Here is a 16460-nt window from a genome sequence, read left to right as displayed (position 1 = left end):
GATTTCTTGTTTTTGATTTCAGGCACCTACGGGAGCGGCTCGGCCGACGGGGCCTGCAGTGCCGACGATCTGGACTGCATCGCGCACCACGATCACCTCGGGATGGAAGCGATCCGGAGTCTGCACCAGCAGCTCGATGACGACGACAACGGGGACATCGACCTGTCCGAGTCGGATGATGTAAGTGTGATAGAACCTTGTAGCTTAGCCTTAAGTTTTGGTATGTTTTGGGTCATCCCAAATATCTTACAGCGCAGAAGTTGAGATCTGCAACTTTATTAGTAGCTTTTGCACTGTAAGATCTTTTTTTTTTTATCTATTATCAACGAGATAGTTAGCCCGGGGCTAATAAATCTCGGGATCCACGGTTTCACTTGCCCTACGAAGTAGTAATCATTCTCATTTTGTTATGTCGGGACTAAGAGTTGATCCCAAGTCCTCGGCGTGATAGCCAAGAGTTTCAGCCATTACACCAGGACCGCTTCACATTATTTTTTTTTATAGAATGAGAAAATCTGCAACAGATACCCAAGAGGTGGTTCCTCGGGTGATGTGGGGATCGACCCACTAAAAACTCATTCTCTCTCTTCCTTACCTTCGCGGTACGCCCGTTAGGGATGACTTCGAGAAGGGGGGGACCGTACATGAGTACACTCTAATAGTAAGCGTTCCACCAGCTACCGCTTTAAGTTGTTCACTCTCCCCTGGAGGCTCGGGTCCTGGCTAGTACTTAGACTACCCGTTGAACTCAAGCTCCTGGATGGGGAAGGGGGGCCAACTCAACTAGCTGTTGTTCGGCTCGCCATTTACTCTGTAGTTCAAGTACGATTCGAGAAACCCAGTGGCGATTCCCTAACCTCAACTCTACCTGTTCAACGAATGCAAATTCTTGATTTTTCGCAATAAATTGGCGTATAATTTGTAGAGAATGACGAGAATAGCCGTTTCCGCTCATTTTCAATTTGATTCGGATCCTAAATTCTCCGTAAATGCAACTTTTAGGGTCGTTGAACAGGTAAAAAGTGAGGTTACGAGACGCCACTGGCAGAAACCGTGGAAGTAACGGAGTTCCACTTGTCCGCCCCCATACACATCCTTTCAACAATGTTGTCAGGCGTGATATCTCTACCGCATACCTCCTGCATACTCGACCTTTGCTCCACGAAACGTGGACATTCAAAGAGCACATGCTCCGCGGTCTCGTCGCAGTCTGCACACTCCGGACATTCGGGGGAGCCTGCGTGTCCGAATCTGTGCAGATACCACCTAAAGCACCCATGGCCTGATAGAAATTGAGTCAAGTGAAAATTCACCTCGCCATGGGGCCTGCTCATCCACTTGGACACGCTCGGTATGAGCCTGTGTGTCCATCTACCCTTGCTGGAGGAATCCCATTCGCTCTGCCACTTCAGCATAGACGAGGTTCTGGCGATACGCCTCGCACCTCTTATGCCGCGTCGCTCGAAGCATTCTTCATCCTCTGCCACCACTAAAGCTATGGGCATCATGGCCGCTAGCACCGTCATTTGAGACCGTGCGGTATGCGCTCACCACCCTAAGGCACATCAGCCTGTGGGTACTCTCAAGTCGCTTCACGTTTCGGTTAACCACTAGCGCCTTCGACCATGCAGCAGCGCCATACCGTAGTATGGAGACCGCTACTGCCGCGAGCAGCTTACGCTTACTCGAGACTATTGCCGAGCTGTTTGACATTATCTTTGACAATGCCATTATCGCCATGCTTGTCCTTTTGCAGGCATATTCTACGTGGCTTCCGAATTTCAGCTTATCGTCGATCATGACCCCCAATTGCTTCAGTGAGCGCTTAGAGTTGATCGTGCATCCACCTGTGGTGACCACTGCCTGCTGTTCAGACTTGCGGTTGTTTACCACCACCACCTCCGTTTTGTGGTGCGCGAGTGCCAAATGTCTCGACCTCATCCAATCCTCCACAATGCCAATTGCGTGAGTTGCTGTCAGTTCCACTTCCTCTATCGACTCGCCGTATACCACGAGGGTAATATCATCGGCGAAGCCGACCAGCTTTACGCCCGGTGGAAGTTTGAGCCTCAATATGCCATCATACGCCGCGTTCCATAGTACCGGGCCCAAGATGGACCCCTGCGGTACCCCTGCGGTGATTTTGTAGCTCTTCTCGCCTTCCTCGGTGTCATAGATTAGCACTCTATTCTGGAAGTAGCTCTCCAATATCCGGCATAGGCTAACCGGGACTCCTAGATGGTGTATTGCGCACTCAATGGCGGTCCAGCTGACGCTGTTGAACGCATTCTTATTATGCGGAAATTTAAAAATTTGGATCCCGGTGCGGAAATAACGCGCATGGGGCTATCCCCGCATAGAGTAAAAGCTGCATAGTATGCGTTGCCCATTGCTTTTCAGATTAGAGACAACTGTCATAAAGAAAGAGATGATGGTCGAAATCGGTAAGATTTTATTTTCAACTAGTTTTCAATTATGTCCGAAGGTAAGAACAAAGAATATATTGGAAATATTGTTGTTTAAATGTGTACCAGAACAAGTACAAGCCACAAATAATTCAGTATTGAGTCCAGACTATGTAGAACACGATGTTTCCGTATCTACTGGTCTGTTTAGCATCACAAGATTCTGCTAATGACTCATGATACACGTTGAGACATGGTTGGGCAACATTGAAATCTATGTAATTCATTATGCAGAATGAAACACTAAATGACAAAACCACACAATCACGGGTTCAATGGCATTTTCTACAGCTGCTGGATCAAATTGGGAGCCGTTTGGTTGTCAAATGTCTAAACAATGATAGGTTTTGCTCAGCCGTCTACGATCTGACAGAAGGAAAATTTCCGAGCTCCCGGCTTTGAATTTTCCCACAATCCAAACTTTTCTTGCAACGCGTAATAACGTCCAGCGTGACGACCGCGCAATAGCGGATTCCTGTTCGCTTCTTTTGGAGCGCTCTTTCGGCCGTTTTTGGTTACAGCCCTAATAGCGTCCACCGTCGATCGACCCTTCCGAAAGCCGAACTGGTTATCCGAGAGACCAGAGTCATCGGGTTTCTCGGTATAGACCATCAGCCTCGACAGAATGATCCGTTCCAACAGTTTTCCGGCGGTGTCCAGCAGGCAGATAGGTCTGTATGCCGACGGGTCGCCAGGTGGCTTCCCGGGTTTGGGCAGTAGAACCAATCTTTGCCTTTTCCACCTCTCCGGAAATTCGCCTCTGTCTAGGCACATCTGCATATCCATTCTGCTGAACATGTCAGGCTTAGCCTCGATGACCGTCTTGATGGCTAATGTCGGGATACCGTCCGGACCCAGAGCCTTGTTCAACTTAAGCGACTTCGCTATTGCAATGAGTTCGTCGTTCGTCACCGGGGCTACCTCGCTATGGCCGGTTTGGCTATAGGGAACGGGGGCCCATGGTCTTGTATCGTGGCGCGGGAACAGCGTTTCCACGATCTTCTGCAGCATCTCTGGGGAGCGTTCTGGGGGTGCTGACGCGCCCTTCGTTTTGGCATTATTTTCACATTATACTTACTGCCGTGTGTAGCATAATTGTCCCATGTTAATAGGGAATCCCATAGAACATGAGACAACTATGCTGCATATGGCAGCGTAGTTACGATTCTATATGTAACTTTGTTCACTGAATCTATTGGAAGCACAATATACATTTAGAGATCATATGGGATATTTCAGGTCATCCAGACTGTCATGGAGTTCAGAATATAATATCTACTTTCGTAACTAAATCTCTTTTTGCTATTCAGAGTTATATAACAAGTTTTTGTCAATTACTGAATGAGCATTGATCGAACAGATACTGAATGAGCATTAGAGTGGGTCAACGTTGTATGGAGAAACTTAAAATTTGATCGTATCAACCCGGAACAAAGCTTTTTCAATCTCTATTAGCGCCCAAAACAGCTGTGCAAAATTTAAGAGCGATTGGTTGCGTCCCCGTATTCCGCATTGCAATTCAAGTTTGTATGGAAGTTAGTATGGGAAAACGTCCTTTTTTGCATTTTACTCATTAGTTAAATTCTTTTGTCTTATACCATATAACTAATGACGTTCAAGTATAGCCTACACACTTAGTTTTTTCTGCCGACTGTCAGCAAAATAATTGGCGAGATCTGCACAGCCGAGCGCTCAGCAATCATCTCGGCAAAAGTTCAAATTGCTGTGCGATCGGCATTCTTGTATTTTGACGAAATGTCAAATGTTGCTGAAATCCCGGCAAAAATGTTGCTGTCTGCTCGGCAAAAAAAAAATCAAAACAAATCACGGCTTGCCGAGTGATCAGTAAGTTGAAACATTTCATGAATTCCCAAAATGCCAGTGGTTTTTCCTGGTTTACGGACAAATTTGTCTGTTTGTAGCCTTTTGTCATAAACTCAACATTGTTTTTGGATAATTAATTTTATTGTTGCGATTGATATTAAACCAAATATTACAGCGAAATAACTGATTTGCTCCGTCACTTGAAACACGGCTGGTGAACTAGAAGCGGTGATTACCATGCCGCTGCAGCTCGTCGAAATTACGTCTGACAAGGAGTCTGCTGCAAAAATATGTAAAAACAGGTCCCACACAGCAGATTCTTACCTTGATTCTTACATTATTTGCTCTTAAAACTTCCACGATACTGCCAACTCAGACACCAAAACTTGAATTAAAATCGTTTAAAATCTTGACTCGAGCTACATTCCCTAAAAACCTGCAAACACTTGAATTCAAGATGGTGCTAAAGAAAGATGCAAAGTGACAGCAGCTTTACTGAATATCAGCAAAACTGAATGCATTTGCCGAGATTTCGTCAAACGCGTTTGCTGATCTCGGCAAAAACAATGATTGCCGAATAGTTCAGTAATGTTTTTTTCCGAGTTTCGGTATTTTATGTTGTTGTTATGTATTCTCAGTAATTATTTTTGCCGAATATCAGCAATAAGAGTATAAATTGCTGAACAATCGGCAATTTATTCAGTTGCCGTTAGATCTCGGCAATTTAGATTGCCGAGATCGAGAATCGGTTTTAAGTGTGTAGGATGTGCCGAAAAACTTTGTCGAAGACCGCAAAGTGATCCGACGCTTGTGAAAAAAGTTATTCGCCTGATAACTCAGGCAAAAATTGAGATTTTGTTATTGATGTTATTCCTTTACATGTTAATTGATTGATTGATTGATTTGTCTTTATTAAATAGACTTTCAGCCCTTGGCTCTTTACATGTAAAATGTTAAGCACCACCGGGCAATCTGTAAGTTATAACTTTTTTCACAAGTGTCGGATCACTTTCGGCATATCTTAAGCTATTCTTTATCGTCATTAGTTACATGGTTTTAGACGAAAAATTTCAATTTATGGGAAACATGCAAAAAAGCACGTTTTCCCATACTATATTTCATACAAATTTCAATCGCAATGCGGAATACGGGGAAGCAACCAATCGCTCCCAAATTTTGCACAGTTACTTTGGACGCAAAAGCTTTGTTGTTTGTGTGCCATCAGTAATCTCACGCTCCCAATTTCATCGTATTCCGTTCTTTTTGTTGCGTGCTCACTTCTAACAAAAATACAAAAATAGGAAACAAAACAAACAATGCTCCAATCCTTTGTTTTTCGTAGGATGAAAATGCGAGCCACATACTTCAGGTATCAGTAGGTCGGCTCCAGAGGTACGTTCTCCTGCATTTGGGAAAGCCACATGCTTAATAAGGGAACCAATACCCTATCTTCCTACAAACACCCACTACGGCCATATTTTGCAAACCTCAATACCAGCCTAAGGCACGGATAAAGTCGCTGAGTCATAATTTCTGCGTCCGAGCGACGGATAACGTGCGTTCGGCTCCCACTGTTGTTAAAAATCACAAATTTCACGTGATTTTGACTTTTGAATATTAAGAATATCACGTTCCCAGCGAGAATAATCATCGGTGATATATTAGACTGACCCAAATACGCAAATGTCAAAAAGTTCAACGGGACACCACCTAGAATTGTGCCTTTGTGAAAATAATAACCTGCGAAAGATTCATCTTTTGACTACTTTTTTTCTCGCCATACTAATGTAGACCGGTATTGTGACATATTTCTCTTGGAAAGGATCAATTTGGAATTAAAGTTTTCAAAAATTATGACATTTTACAAGATTTTTAGCTGTTTAGACTCATCATGACACTATCATGACACTCGTGAGAGCGAGATTTTGCAAGAAAATCTCGCGCGTGAGAAAGTGATTCAGAATCGCGCGCGAGTTTACTCACGCAGGAGCGGTTCATGAGTGAGCTTTGAGTGTGATTTTACCAACACTGGGCCAGTAGACGAAATTTCTTGCAAGCGACTTCATCCGGTCCAATCCAGGGTGACCTCTACATATGAAGGTGCTGAAGAATGCGTTTCCGTAAACAAACTGGAGCAATAACTCGGTCTCCTAACATGATGCATCCTTGATCGATCTGAAGATTGTCCTGGTGAGTCAAAAACTGCTAGGCCACCAATCTCCGTGGAATGTTTGGGCCATTGTTCGTTTATGTGAAGCCTAACTGAATCCAGAGCGGAATGCTTCGAGTTTTTAGAAGCGATCATTTCTGATCCCACAGGTAGACTTGATGTGGAATCACTGAGAACGGCTTGAACATTGGCTTCCATTTATTTGGAAGAAGCACTTCATCATCCTTGAAAGTAGAGGATCTTGCCCGCGATTTCCCAGGACAAAAATTCCGGGATATCCCGGGATCTGAAAAATCTCGAATCCCGGGAAATTTTTCCTAAATTCCCGGGATTTCCCGAAAACCAAAATATGACGATAATGTGATCTACTAAAACATAACTTTTCACTTTAAATCTTCTTTATCAATGTTGCCTTTTTGCCATCCAATTCTACGCTATCTCTGGTAGGTATAGTTTATTTTTTTTACTGACATTAAGCTTTTGATGAAAATCCTAGTAATTACACCAAAGATTTTTGACCGCATATTCATACATTCATTTTTCATTTATGTGGCGTTATGTTACATTAAACTGGATCAACAGGCAGAATATCGGAATGTGAAATCAAAGAATTTGTTTTATGCTATTACTAGATTGTTTTGGTTGTATTTCCGGAGTTAATGACCATGCTTAACATTTTAGTAGGAGATTTTGTATACTTTTTTTTTAACATGTGAAATGTGGAAACTTCTGCAAAGTTTTGCTAAAAAAAATCTAATGTACATTTTTTTACATGTTTTAGGATTACTCTCTTAGGAAATTGCATTGTTATATAGTATTCAGCTGCCCTGAGCAATTGCTTGCCGAATTTCCGATTAATGAAAATTCTCAAAATTTTCAGAGGCATATTATTCAGGAAACCTGATAAACAAGTCCCAACTTCTGCAGGAATTTGATAATCTCTGGGATATTTTTTGACGATACCGTAAAGATATTTCCTATGAAATTTATTGAGACATTTTCTTCTAAAGTCCAGACGAATTTTCCTGCAGAACTCAATTGAATATTCTGAGCAAGAATCACTGGAGCTAATTCAGACAATAGTTTTGACGACATTTTTAACCCTCGAGCGATCGCGCTGTTGCATTTTGTAGAACACGTTGAAAAAATCTCGCTTTTTGTACTCAGCATTAACGTGGTGCTGTCGCAGGTAGCCCACGGCGCAAGTTATGGGAGGTTAAGGTAATTTTGGGATTTATGTACAGCATACCGTTTTCAGATTTTCTGCAGAAATTAAAAAAAAATGCTGAAGGTTGTATTCTTGCCAAATATATTGAAAAATGATTATTTGAGTTTTGGGATAAAAATGTTGAGATGTAAATCATGAGTAAATTTTTGAAATATTTTTTTAAGATTTTTTGAAGGTATTCATATCAATTTTACAAGAAGTTTGTTGAGAGGGTCTGCCTTGAATTACTCTGGATTTTTTTACCACAGTTTATTTAATATATTTCACCAAATAATCTAATCGGAACCCACAAATTTTAACATGAATTTATTTCCAGTTATTACTTAACACGTTTTCTTAAAGAAAATACAAAATGCTGACAAAAAAATCTTCAAAAATTTCCGTTTGTAATTCTCCATTCTAACCTTTTCCATCTAAACTCCATCAGAAAAAAAACTCTAGTTTGTTTCCAAGAATAGTTCATATAAAAATTGCTGTAGGAATTCAATTAAATTTTATTTTTTTATCTGTATTAACGAGATTTTTAGCCCTGGGCCAGTTCATCTCGGGACCCACGCTTTACTTCCCTTCCGAAGGAAGAACTCACATTTTATGAGTTTGTCGGTAGTGGGATTCGATCCCACGTCCTCGGCGCGATAGAAATCTTAATTTATTAATTCCTTTAGGAATGTAAACATTATTAAAAACATATTCGAGAAATCCAATGAAACTTTTTCTTGGAATTCCACTCAGATCGTATTCATGTCTCAGGGCAAATCATTTGAGATTTCTCTAAAAATATCAAGTTCTATCAAAAACTTTGATCGGGTGAATATGGCAGAATAACTAAAGTTAACCTATTCCGAAAGAAGATGAGTACTCTATTTGAAAATTTTCGAATTCATTGAATGTCTCCAATTGCCGTTACGCAATCAAATGTCTTTGAAAGTATGTATTTTATTTAGAATATAATAATTTATTGATGATCGAATTGGGTTTTCAAATTAAGAAAAATGTATTGATTTTTTGATTTTATACGAAAGAGCACCTTTTTCTGAACCACTATGATTTTTTTTTCAGATTTTTAGAACTTTATTTTGGTACCTAAAATCGATTTCGAAGAGATTTATCGAAATCACCTTTTGACAGCTGGGGAACTGCTTGACAGCTCCACCCAGTACAAAATGCGACGAGGGGTGATTCGACAAATCGCTCCCATACAAACTTCAAATTGATTTTTAAATAGGTTCCCGGGCACCAAAATTCATGAAAATTTGGATTTCGGCTCAGTTTTGCATGTAGATTAAGAATATGGAATTATCTCAACCCCGTCAAGAAGCCAATTTGATTAGAAATGGAAATTCCCGGGATTAAGAAAATAAAAATCCCGAATCCCGGGATGTTTTTCAGTCCGGGAAACAAGACCCTCTACATGAAAGCATGTCTGAACTCTTCAGTTTTCACGAATTGGATGTCGAAGTTGTACAGAAGCATCTGTGTTAGAGCCCAACATTGAAGTCGGTTGGCGGTAAACACGGAGATCGTCCTTCCTTGTTTGCAAACACCTTGAGTCGCGGTTTGTGAGATGATTCGTTTGAAGGAAGAATTTCCTACCGAATAGCATTTTATGAAATCGAGTTAGGCATCGTACACAAATTACGTAACGCTATAGGGGGAGGGGGGGAGTCTAGTTTAGCGTTACGAGCCATACAAAATATTTTTGGCTTTCATACAAAAAGCGTTACATGGGGGGAGGGGGGGAGTCTGAAATCGGTGATTTTAGCGTTACGTAATTTGTGTACCATGCCTTACAGCGAGCTAGGGACTTCCTTAACTTCTCTGTAATTCAGTTTTGCAGCGGTAAGAGATCATGAAATATGCGAAATAGACTTCACTGATCTGTTCGGAATCTGCGCCTATGATATCTGTTGATGCATCTGCTTCGACAATAATGTCCCTGTATGGGTCAAAATGGGTTAGCAAGCAACAGGTCTGATTAAAGACGCGTTTCGAATTTCTCGGACGATTTCTGACAGTTATCCGTCCATTTCCACTTTACGCGTTTCTTCAGCAAGTTGTTCATGGGGTGCTCGTACATGCTACATTTGCTCTACGAATCGTCCATAATAATTGATTGCTCCAAGGTATGAATGTAGCTGCGACCCGTTCTTGGGTACCGGCATCTGCGGAATAGCACTTGTCTAAGCTGGATCTAGTCTTAAACCATCTTGATCGATAATGAGTCCTAGCAACTTGATTTATGAGAGACCAAAGCGGCATTTATCAATCCTCTAATAAAATCCATAGGCCAGTGCTGAAAAATTCATTTCGTCATATCTAAATTCAATCTCCTACAGCTCATTTTAGAAGCTGAACCTGAAAATATGGTATATGGAAAACTTGGGCGGTTAGACCAGTTCTGCAAGAAAAACGATATTTTTCGAATATTTAAGGTAAATGTCACGGACTACCATAGGCCTTGATCCTTTCCAGAACTTCATTAAGTCTTTGGTCATGCTCCTTCTTAGTTCAACCAGCAATAATGGTGTCATCCAGATACGGTTTAACTCCTGGCATGCCGGTGACCATACTGTCGATTATTCGTTGAAATGGGCCGACAGCGGACTTGATAGCTGGCAAGCGGTTACCCAAGTACACCAAAACCTCCATTTAGGTAATGAGTCGGGACTGCCTAAATAGAATTTTTACCTAAATGGATTCATTACCTAAATGGATTCAGTTTATTACCTAAATGGATTACAAGGTTGCAAAGAAGTTCAACAAGGGAGAGTTACTAGGAGATTTAAAGGAGATCATGCGGAGTTTCAGATGGCTTTCAAGGAGTTTCATGAGGGGGTGGGTTGCAGGAGGGGAGGGGCCTCAGGGGCGTTTTCGGGGGTTTTGGAGGATCTTAGATCAGAATTTCCATTCAAATGACTAGCTGGGCACGAAACACGAAAAACCTTGCCAAAAACTCTGCAAAATTCCGCCAGACTGAAAAAATATTGAATGTCGGGTCAAAGTCGGGTCAATTTTTATCGTATATTGGGCCATTGTTGGACCAACATCGAACCACTGTTGGGTCTATGTTGGGTTTGGTGGCCAAAATAAAAACAGGTGAATGATAGGTTGATGTCGGGTTTGACGTCATCAATGCTGGAGTTGATATCAATTGAATGATGGAAGGATGGTTGATTATCTCAATTTCAGCTGGAAATGACGCTGGATACTGACACTTTTCAACACTGCATGGAAGGGGGGGTGTTTAAGGGGCAACATTGCATCCCCCTCCCCCCATACCCACCCCCTAACACCACTCACTACTTATTTTCCATAAACCAATCTTATACCTAATCTTAAATACTCCAACTGATCTGAACACAATCAAATTCCATTTAGGTAACGTTACCTAAATGGAGGGACCTAAATAGATTTTACCTAAATGGATCCTACCTAAATGGAGGTTTGAGTGTAACACACTTGTCACAGAAGAGTTACGGCGGCGCAGGTTTTTGTTACTCAGAAGTCACTAAATACTTATTACACTGAACACTATAATACTGGACGGTCATCATGTTTCAGGTAGAGTTTCACTTTTGCTTTTGTGTACCTGCCAAGTGAGCTCTGGAATACGTCGGGGAATTTCAAACGAAACTTCTCAACAGTGTCTTGCGGCTTGATTTGATGACACGTAGATAACACTTTCGAATTCTTTATGGTAAGCAGCGCTATAAACTCTCCAACGATGTTGATTTTGTCACCGGAAGCGCTGATAGCTGCGATCTCCGAGGCTTCGATAGCTGGTTTCAAGAATGTTACCCAGGTCGACGTAGCGATACGTGATTTAAAATGTACAATCCAGTTGAAGAGTCGCGTGACTTCCATTGGATATGTCCTTTACATTTGCACTTACCACGAAAATGGTCTCTATAGAAGAATTTTTTCACGAAGTGTAGGTCGTCGCATAGTCATCATGAAGATTTCGGTTTCTTACCGATGTATTTTTACGGAACTGGTTTCTCTCGATCATGTTTGTGTTCTGCTTCAAATGATTGAACCGATGGCACTCCTCAACAATATATTCGAATGTTCGCTTCGAACCTTCCGCCGGTGGAGTAATTTCTTCAGCATCAAGCTTACTAACTAATCGTGTTCGAATGTCTACATCCCGTGGACACTAGGCCGCAGATGGAACGGAGAGCCTTGAGCTGGTAATGCGAAAGCTTGGAAAGCTGTAACGCTATGCAGTGCTAGTTCACGGAACATGAAAAATCGTTGCCATAGTTCTTGATGTACTGGAGACACAGGTATCTATCATAGAAGAGCGATGTCTGTCGGCCGTAGAGTTTCTTGAGTTTGTTCACCGCTTCATCCAGGCCATTATCGTGAGGATGCTTGGGCAGGATCCTGTTGACTTACCGCTCATGGATCGTGCCTTTGAGTGAGAAAAATAACTTGTGAAATATTCAGCTTTGTCGGTCACCTGGCGCAAACTATTTCAAGTTTGTATGGCGGTTTTAGGCCAAATACATGGAAAATTGGATGACCTCCAGGCCTTCTTTCAACACGCCGATTCATCGCGCTCGATTTGGCTCAGAATGTAATAAATGGCAGTTGATACTCTGAGGAGCAACTTTGTAGAAATTTAGTTGCGGTTTCAGCCAATGAAAGGAGGATAAGGATTTGTACTGTATCCTCTACATTGCCACTACCAGCTACATTATGAATCCGGAGACCTCCCGATGTGGCACATCTTTCATCAGCTCCGTCTTTTTCAAGGTCTTCAGGAACCTCTTCTTCGCTTTTCAGTGGTGTCCATCGAAGTTGCCCCAGTCTTCGCATCTTGCATAATGATCCGACGCAGCATCGAACCTATGTATGCCTTCAGATCCAATGTCACTGGCCCATTCGTACGGGTCATATGAAAGCCCAAACTGCTCGTCGCAGGTGCCAAATGCTTTACCTGGAAAATGCTCTACTAAGCTTGGCTTTGATGTTATTCCTCCGATCTGCAACGGTGGGAGAAAATTCGAACGTCGTTAACGTACACTGCGACGAAGATTTTTCCATAGGCATAAGTCGAACTCGGATGGGATGAGTCCCAACTTCTTCTACAGTGCGGCATCTAGCTTGATGTTTCAGTCCCTTGTTCAGGCGGTACACTAGTTGACATTCGCTGGGATTTACAAAGCATGGTGGCTGTTCCATGTATATTTCCCAGTGGCGTCTCGTAACCTCATTTTTTACCTGTTCATCGAACCTAATACTTGCATACCCAATTCCATTCTTATCATTTTCTACTAATTTCAAGTTGGTGTTCATGAAATTCAAGAATTTATACTTACTGAACAGGTAGATTTGAGATTAGGGAATCGCAACTGATATTTCTTTTCGATATCTCCTTGGAGGAACGTGATGATGGCATCCATCTGATCCACCAGGAGTTCGCGATAGCGCGTAAGCACACGTTCGCGATCAATTTCCACCACTGCAGATGACTTGAACTCCACATAAATCGCGGATTTAGACGCGGCAAGTGAGATGATTTCGTTTGAATTGAATGAATAACAGAGTGGGTCATAGTTTACATGGAAAAATGGAAAATTCAATGGTATCCCATCAGATCAAAGCTTTTTTGATCCCATTTCAGGACCCAGATAGGTGTACAAAATTTGGGCACGATCGGTTATGTCTACGTTTTGCGCATCGCGTTTGAAGTTTGTATGGGATTTTACATGTGAAAACGCACATTTGCATTACTCTTATAACAAGCTCGAATTTCTCTAAAACCATGTAACCGATAAAGTAAAAACATAGCCAGCCTAGCGTGTCCTGAAAAACTTTGTCGAAGACCGCGAAGTGATCTGATGCTTATGAAAAAAGTTATAGCGTTGGCATTGCTTGGTGAAACAGCATGATTTTGTTGCTATTATTATTCCTTTACATGTTAAAACATAAACACATGCATCCGGTTCGTTGGTTATAACTATTTTCACAAGCATCGGATCGCTTTGCGATCTTCAACAAAGTTTTTCAGAACATCCTAGGCTATCATTTTACAGTATCAGTTAAAAAGTTTCAGACAAACTTTTTCAACTTATGCCAAAAATGCAAAAATGTATGTTTTCCCATACAAAATCCCATACAAATTTCAATTGCAATGCGCAAAGTGTAGACGCAACCGATCGTGCTCAAATTTTGCACAGATACTCAGGACCCGAAATGGAACCAAAAAAGCTTTGATCTGAGAAAACTGTTCCGATGACCCACACTAATATTTATAGGATAGTACCTTCGAGGTGAACAGCTTGAGAATTACACATTATTTCAGCATATGTACTGTCTTCCGAGAAGATGTTCAACATTCATTGAACCATTAACTCCTGATTTGGCTCACTAGGTAGCGCAAACGTTTCCTCAAAGATTACCTATGACCGCGGTTTATGAGTCACAGTTCAAATGTAAAGGAAATTGATTTCTCCTAGGATTCCTACTTAGGATTTACCTAGAATTTCTCCCGGTATTCCACTCAGAATTCACTCATGAAATTCCTTCAAGTATTCTTCTAAGGATTCCTCCAGAAATTCCTCCCGGTATTCTTTCAGGGGTTTCTCCAGAATTCTTTCAGAGATTCTTTCTGGGTTTTCTTTAGGTATTTCTCCTGGGCTTCCTTCTGCGATCATCCCAATAATGGTTCCACTTGGGGTTCTTTCTTTGATTTCTCATCTTTACTTATTTCTTTAATAAATTCCACGAGGGACTCCTCGTGGGATTCATCCTGGGGTTTCTTTAGGTATTTATTCCGGGATTTCTTCAGGAGTTGCTCTCGGGATTCATTTTGGAGTTCCTCTTGAGATTTCTTCATTGATTTTTCCCAGGTTTCCTCTAGAAACTCCTCCCGAGATTCCTTCATTGATTTCGTCCTGGATTTTTCCTGTCATTCTTTCAGATATGCCTTCCAAAATTTCACCCGTGAGTCATTCATTCCTTCCGGGATTTTTTTCGGTTTTTTTTTCGGGATTCCTTCAGCAATTTCCATAGGGATTCTTATTCCGGTTCATTCCATTGGTCATCCCTAGGTTTCTTTTAGGAATTTATCGTGTGATTCCTTCACGGATTCATCCGTTGGGATTTTCTCCCGAGATGTTTTCATTGATTCCCCCTGGGATATCTTCAGGGTTATTTTCGGCATTTCACTGATTCGTCCGGAATTAGTTTAGGGATTTCTTACACAATTCTTTTACATTTTTTCCCGAGATTGCATCAGAGATTCCTCCAGGATTCTTCCTGGGTTTCCTTTTGGTATTTCTCCCAGAATTTCATTAGATTCCTCCCGGGATTTTCTCATTGATTATTCTCAGATTTCCTGTAGAGATACATTAAGGGATTCTTTAAAGGATTTTTACCGAGATTTCTTCTGGGATCTCTCCAGGAATTCCTTGTGATATTCCTGAATCTGCTCATTATTCCTCCCGGGAGTACTCTAGGATTTATTCTACGGATTATTTCAAATAGAGTTTCTGTTAGGCATTCCTCTAGGATTCTGCCTGAGCTTTCTCCTGAGATTCTTTTAGGTATTCCTTTCGAAATTCATTCAGGGATTTCTTCCGGACTTCCTTTAAGAATTTCTTCCAGAACTCCTTTGGAAATACCTCCTGGGATTTTGTCATTCAATTTCATTTTTTTTCTTTAAGGGATTCCTCCCAAGATGCATTTATGGAATCTTTTAATGATTTGTCCAGGGATTCCTTCAAAAATTTCTTCCCAGATAGCTTCCAACACTCCTGCATTGATTTCTCCCGGGATTCCTTTAGAAATTTCTCCCGGAACGGTTCCCGGCATTTTTTTCTTATATTCTTCCTGAGATTCATATAGGAATTCTCCTTGGAAATTTTTAGGGACCCCTTCACTGCCGTTCCACGCATAATTGTCCCATGTTGTATGGGATTCCCATATAACATGGGACAATTGGGCGTAGAACGGCAGTTCAGAGATTTCCTCATTCATTTCTCATATGATTTCCTGAAGGATTTGACCTAGGATTTCTTTAGAAATATCTCCTGAGTATTTTTTGACGATTTCACCAGGGGTTTCTCCTTGGATTTCATTAGAGATTCCACCAGGGATTTCTTTATTATTTTTTCTAAGATTCTTTTGTGGATTTCTTTCTACTTGTTTTATTTCTCGGGATTCCTTCAGCGATTTACTCGTGGATTCCTTCAGAGAATTCTTCCATCAGGGATTCCTCTCGAGACCTTCCTTCATTGATTTCTCCCGAGATTCCTTTGGGATTTCTTCCAGGATTCTTTCACGGATTATTCCCGAGACTGCATCGGTCATCATCAGGAATTTTCCCACGATTCTTCCTGGGTTTTCTTCCGGGATTTCTTTTGGTATTTCATCTCGAGAGTCGAGATTCATTCAGGTATTCTTTCAAGGGTTTTTCCAAGGATTTCTTCAGGAATTCCTTGTGAGCTTTTCCCATTGATTTCTTCTTGTTCTAGTATTCTTTCCAAAATTTATTTAGTGGGAGGGGGGATTCCTCCCGGATCCTTTCATAGAATATTTCAAAAATTTTTTCCGTGATTTAATCATTGCATTGGTTCTTCTCAGGTTTCCTTTGGGAATTCATCCCAGAATTCCTTCGGCAATCCTCACCAGATTCTTCTACTTATTCCAGGGATCCTTTCATGGATTCATCCTGGGATTCTTTTAGATATTAATGGATTCCTTTCATTATTCGTTCAGGTATTTGACCCGATATTTATTTAGAGATTTGTTCAAAGTTTTCTTC

At 41.3% G+C, this 16460-nt stretch overlaps 1 protein-coding gene across 6 annotated transcripts in view; it reads left to right on the top strand.

The window, feature by feature from the left end:
- The window catches only part of LOC109432604 (stromal interaction molecule homolog), a 135287-nt gene that overhangs the window by 62282 nt on the left and 56545 nt on the right, over positions 1–16460 (top strand). For 4 of the 6 annotated variants that reach the window (XR_009996065.1, XM_062844828.1, XM_062844825.1 and 1 more), the window contains exon 2: positions 2–180. Coding sequence is in view for 4 of the 6 variants with exons in the window: in XM_062844828.1 (XP_062700812.1) it covers positions 2–180 (179 nt within the window). In the remaining 2 variants the exon portion in view is untranslated. Of the gene's footprint in view, position 1; positions 181–16460 lie in introns of those variants that run through there. The other 2 variants (XR_009996063.1, XM_062844826.1) reach the window with 2 other exon arrangements.

This window comes from Aedes albopictus, chromosome 1 (assembly GCF_035046485.1).
Source record: "Aedes albopictus strain Foshan chromosome 1, AalbF5, whole genome shotgun sequence".
In the NCBI taxonomy this organism is placed as follows: domain Eukaryota; kingdom Metazoa; phylum Arthropoda; class Insecta; order Diptera; family Culicidae; genus Aedes; species Aedes albopictus.
Note: the sequence above shows the minus strand (reverse complement) of the source record. Positions and strands in the feature narration are given on the sequence as shown.